A 5,627-nucleotide genomic window follows, 5' to 3' on the forward strand; every position below is an offset into this window, starting at 1 on the left:
TGTGTGTGTGTGTGTGTGTGTGTGTGTGTGTGTGTGTGTGTGTGTGTGTGTGTGTGTGTGTGTGTGTGTTTGTGTGTGTGTGTGCGCGCGTGCGCGTGTATGTGTATATGCATGCATGTGTGGATGTATATGTGAACATGTGTATTTATATTTGTATACATGTGCTTATGTGTGTGTATGTATGCTTGTGAGTGTATATGTATATTTTTGTGTGTGCATGTGTATGTATATGACTATCATTGTTCAAGTGTGTATGCATATGTACATGCGTGTATGTGTCTTTATGTATTCATGTATATGTATATATGTCCGTATGTGTATATGTGTTCATATACGTATGTATATGTGTATGAGTATGCTTACATGTGTGTACACGTGTGTGTATGTGCATGAGTATGTCTATATGTGTGAATATTTGTATGTATCTGTTCATAAGTGCGTGTGTATGCGTATGTGCATATGTAAATACCTGCGCATGTGCATAATGTAAGTGTATGTATTGGTATATGTGCATATATAAGTATGCGTATATGTGTGTGTGTATGTGTGTGTCACTGTGTGCGGACGTTGGGTGGTAAGAAGGGAGGGAAAGGGAGGGTGACGAGACGGGATGGGAGGGTGAGGGACAGGAGATGGGGGGGTGGGAAGAGAGAGAGAGAGGGAAGGGGGGGAGGAGAGGGGGTTGGCACGTGCCCCTGGCGACACACCTGCACGGGGCGGGGCCAACAGGCACGCCGACACGCGCAGCCAATCACCGGCGAGTGCGGGAACGTGGGGCCAATCAGCGTGGGTCTGTCGATGTAGCTGCCGCCACTGGAGAACGCGGCCTGGGAGACCCCGAGCGCCACCACACGGCCACTCGCATCGCGGGCCGGAGGAGGGGAGAAGGAAGCTTCGGAGGTGGGGAGGAGGAGGAGGAGGAGGAGGACAAGGAGCCCGGCGTGAGAGGCGATGCCGGGTTAGTTGGTTACGAGACGGTGAGCAGGGCGGACGCGCTACCCCGCGCTCTGACTCACCTTCAATTAATTACGCACACCGCACTACCACCGACACCCGTGCGCGCCAACATGATAGCCAGCGTGCGGGAACTGACACCCTCCAACAAGTGACTGTCAGCAAAACTGTCCATCAGCTGTGATCTCGACTGTGATAATGCCGAAAGGGTTTCTTGTCAAAAGACGTGAAGAAAGCAACAACAACAACATGAGTGTTCTCAACTCGACGTCGTCTCCGCCTCCGCCGACGCCCACCGAGGGCGAGGACGGCCCCCAGTCCTCCTCCTCCGTCGTGGTTCCCCACTACAGACCCTGGAGACAGGAAATCCTGGCCACCCCGAAGGGCACCACCAGCAAACCCGAAGAAGCTCCCGTTGACTATAGTGTCTACAACCGTCTTCAGCAGAGCCACGAAGACGGCGATGTCAAAGCAGACCTCGACGACCCCTCGGACAGGAGTCTCTACAACCCTGGAGAGGTGCCCACGATACCCGAGGGGTACCCGGAAGGGATACACCTCAGGGGCGCCGACAAGGGAGGCAGGACGCCCGTGAGAACACCGGACTCTGGGTTCAGCAGTCCTTCTGATGGCGATCTCGCTAGGCGTCCCAGCGGAGGGTACTACCACCACCCACAGAGGCTCGTCTACCCGGACCTCCACCGCCTCCACCACGACGACGCCCTCGCCACACCGACCGCTGAGGACGAGGTCGAAGATCAACCTCTCAACCTCGTCAAACGAAAGGTACGTGAGGACGACCTTCACCCTGTCGTGACCACCTCTGTCGAAGTGAGCCCTTTCCCTTGCCACGAGGCCCCCTCCTCCGTCAGAGCCTCCACGCCCACGGGGGCGGTGGGTCTCAGCCTGCCAGGGGTAGAGGAACCTCAGCGGTATCTCTTTCCCCCGCAGTCGAGCCCATACCACCTGTTGTCCACGGCGGTCTACTGGCCCCACGGCGCTTCCCCGGTCAGAGGCCCGGTCTCCCCCTTCGCCTCGCCTTTGGGCAGGTCCTCCCACTACGATATCCCCCTCCAGGCGTCTCCCGGAGCGGCGGGTCTGGGACACCCAGGTCCTCACTCTGAGGACCTCCTCAACCTCTCCACCAAGCTCCCCCATGGGATGCTGTCCCCGATCCACTCCGCCCCTCCGTTAAGCCCACTCAAGGGATCCTCCTCCACATCCTCATCCTCCTCCTCTTCCGCCGACAAGGCCCTCTCCGTCACGCCGCAGAAGAGGAAGTCTCCCCTTCAAACGGTGACTCCGGAAAAGAAGCCGAAGACGCCAAAGAAGACGAAGGCTGCCCGGAGACTCAACTTCGATGAGGAGAAATCTTCTCCTGTTTCGGGGACTATCATCCGGGAGCTCGCCGAGGGTGAGGAACCTCTCGTCGTCCGAAAGGGTGACATCGACCCCGAGTACAACGTGGTTGAGATCACGGAGGAGGCCAAGGCCGAGCTCGCCAAGATTGACAACAAGATTGGTGACTACGTCTGCAGGTTGTGCAAGGAACTCTACGACGATGCCTTCGGGCTGGCCCAGCATCGCTGCTCGAGAATCATCCACGTGGAGTACCGGTGCCCCGAGTGTGACAAGGTTTTCAACTGTCCTGCGAATCTCGCCTCCCACAGGCGATGGCACAAACCCAAAGGCTCGTCCTCGAGCAACAACAGCAATAACAACAACAACAATAACGTCGGCAAGTCTGAGGCCACTGGCAGTAACACCCTCATCCCAAACAACAACAATAACAACAGCACGACTAACAACAATATCCCCAAGGGCGGCCCGCCTGCCCTGCTTCCCCTCAGCGACGTCAAGGACGTAGGCGTGGATGACCCAGACGGTTCGGAGGAACTCTTCGAGTGCGACTTGTGCCCGAAGAAGTTCCGTCGACAGTCCTACTTGAGGAAGCATATGGCCACCCACCAGGCCTCTGTCGGGAGAGGGGACAGCCCCAAGTCAAGCCTCCAAGGCCCAGGGGGGATCAACCTGACGCCGATCGTCACCATGGCCACCAAACCTCTCCTCTCCCCACCAGGAGTAGGACACTACACCAGCAAGCCCATGCTCTCTCCCCCGGGAGTCAGCCAGTACCAGAACGAGATGGTCGCCTGCAGACTCTGTGGCGCCGTTCTCTACTCGCCGGCTGCTCTTCAGCTCCACCTAGCGACAAGTCACGTCCACGACCAGAGCCTGACTTCGAGCAGAACCCTTCGGGTGCCGAGACCACAGTACTCCCCAAGACACCCGCTCGTCCAGCCGCAACCTCCTTCGGCAGCATCACAACCGCCGCCGCCTCCGCCGCACCATCACCCTCTCCTGACGACGGTGCGGCCGCCCCACCTCCTGCCTCAACCTCACCCTCCACCCCTGTCAGCGACCTCCTGAGTCTTCGCCAACCCGCTGCTGGTTTGGACCAACCTTCAACATCACATCCATCCATCAGTAAGTCTCTCCTGAACCTCTCCTCCTTAAATTAAAAAATACATAAGACAACAGAGATGCGCGAGCGATGAACACCCGTGCCAATTTGTGACACGTTTTAGGCTCACATTCCCATCTCAAAAGACCTGATGCCTGTCGCTGTGCCATTAGGGTCTAGTCATAAGTCTCTGTTCTAGTCATGCTGTGTGTTTTTTTTTATTAACTTACTAGAATACTAACTAGCTGAATCACTCGTGTCTAGTCGAAGGTCCTTGTTTATTATTTGTTTACTTGTATTGTGTGAAAACCATCTGTATAGCGTCATCTTCCACAGACTGTGCTTACTCTAGCTCTGCGTTCGGATACATTTAGTTTAAGGTTTACCTAGGCAAAATGCAATATTTCCTAGTCTTGTATCTTCTCTAGTCATTATACAATAGGTCTTCTCTTAGAACATATACGTTTCACAGTTATCTGTTTTACATGCATGCATGAACATGCCTATCTATATAAACCAGAAAATTACACATAGGGATCTGTGTGTTTATTCTCCATTCAAATACATATATGCATATGTATATATATATATATGTATATATATATACATTATATATATATATATATATATATATTTGTATATATATATATATATATATATATATGTATAAACATACTATAAGCGAGCACATGTACGTATGCATGCATTTACATTAGTTGGTATGTATTAGTTACATACATACATGCATGTATGTACATACGTATATAAGGATGTATGCATAAGTCCATCTGTGTAAGCCTGTACGTTTGTACACATAAACCAGTACACACATAACTTCATAGAAATCGGAGATAGAATTTATACATCTAGAACTTCATCTAAACAAATGCCAAATTGCCCTAGATAAATTGTTCATGCATCCGAAACGTTCATTAACCAATCAAATTTTCTAGTTTATGGTAATGATTACTCCCGTCTTGCTAGAACGCTCATAGATAATCAAAAGCATCTAGTCCAGCACCTTTTCTAGTTAAAATGCAATCTAGTCTAGACCGTAGATAGTGGATTTGGTGTTAAATGAGCGATTTGGTCAAAATCATTCTTTCGCCTCAGCACCCAATTGCCTGACACAAAACGCACGTAATCAAAATAATCATCAAATCAAAATATATGTTTTGTTCGACAAACTGTCTAGTCAAAGAGTAGATTTAGTAAAAACATGTCTAGTCAAAATGTATTTTTAGTCAAAGGTACGTCTAGTCAAACAGCCTTTCTAGTCAGAACATATCTAGTCAAGCGTTATTCCTAGTCAAGCATATCTAGTCAATTTTGTATGTAACGAAATGCAAGATTAAAAATACAACTAGCCAAGGGAAGCTAGACAAAACTAGTCAAAGTACACTGCCTGCCGAGATACATACATAATCAATAATTATAACTAGTCAAAAGACATATCTAGTGAACTTGTATAACTAGTCAGACATATCTAGTCAATCAAAAGACTTCTTCTAGTCACCACAAATATCTAGTTATAAGTTATCTAGTCAAAAGGCATATCTAGTCAGAAGACCCCTAATTTTCTAGTCAAAAAACCCACTTAGATGTAAGAATACCTAGTCACTAGGTGTAACTAGTCAATAGGCATATCTAGTCAATAGGCATATCTAGTCAATTGGCATGTCTAGTCAAGTCTTTTCTAGTCAAAAGACATCTAGTCAAAAGACTTTTCTAGTCATAATAATTTTTAGTCAAAAGACATATCTAGTCCAGAACATATCTAGTCAAAAGAATAATCTGGTCAAAAGAGTAATCTAGTCAAAAGTCATATCTAGTCCGTCTACATAACTAGTACGACATCTGGACAAAGAATATCTGTAACCGAAGAATTTTTTACAAATTGCCTAGTCAAAATATATTCTAATAATCATCCACAACCGAACACTTAGTCAAAAGTTAATCTGGTCAGTTTAGATAATTCAAAACACATCTAGTCAGAAAGCGCCTCTAGTCAGAGACACATCTAGTCAAAGTGTAAAATCAAATATATGTCTAGTCAATTTATATTCTTATTCAGTATAACACATAAAACATCTAGTCAAAATGAATGTCGGATCAAATGTTGGTTGATTAATTTTGTATAATTTCTAAAAAAAATATATATATAATAATAATAATCATTTAAGACTAAAATTAAAAAGAAAGACAAAAA

General features: G+C 47.9%; 1 protein-coding gene across 1 annotated transcript; it reads left to right on the forward strand.

Moving 5' to 3' along the window:
• Positions 1-919: 919 nt before the first annotated feature.
• LOC143023822 (uncharacterized) lies at positions 920-3,942 on the forward strand. Its single transcript, XM_076182446.1, has one exon. The coding sequence runs from the start codon at positions 1,153-1,155 to the stop codon at positions 3,382-3,384; it is 2,232 nt and encodes a 743-aa protein (XP_076038561.1). The 5' UTR covers positions 920-1,152; the 3' UTR covers positions 3,385-3,942.
• Positions 3,943-5,627: the final 1,685 nt, after the last annotated feature.

This window comes from Oratosquilla oratoria, unplaced genomic scaffold (assembly GCF_046742065.1).
Source record: "Oratosquilla oratoria isolate Oo_2021 unplaced genomic scaffold, ASM4674206v1 SCAFFOLD63, whole genome shotgun sequence".
In the NCBI taxonomy this organism is placed as follows: domain Eukaryota; kingdom Metazoa; phylum Arthropoda; class Malacostraca; order Stomatopoda; family Squillidae; genus Oratosquilla; species Oratosquilla oratoria.

What these genes read in the sequence shown, in the direction of transcription:
- LOC143023822 (XM_076182446.1), top strand. Translation starts at nt 1,153, where the DNA reads ATGCCGAAAGGGTTTCTTGTCAAAAGACGTGAAGAAAGCAACAACAAC.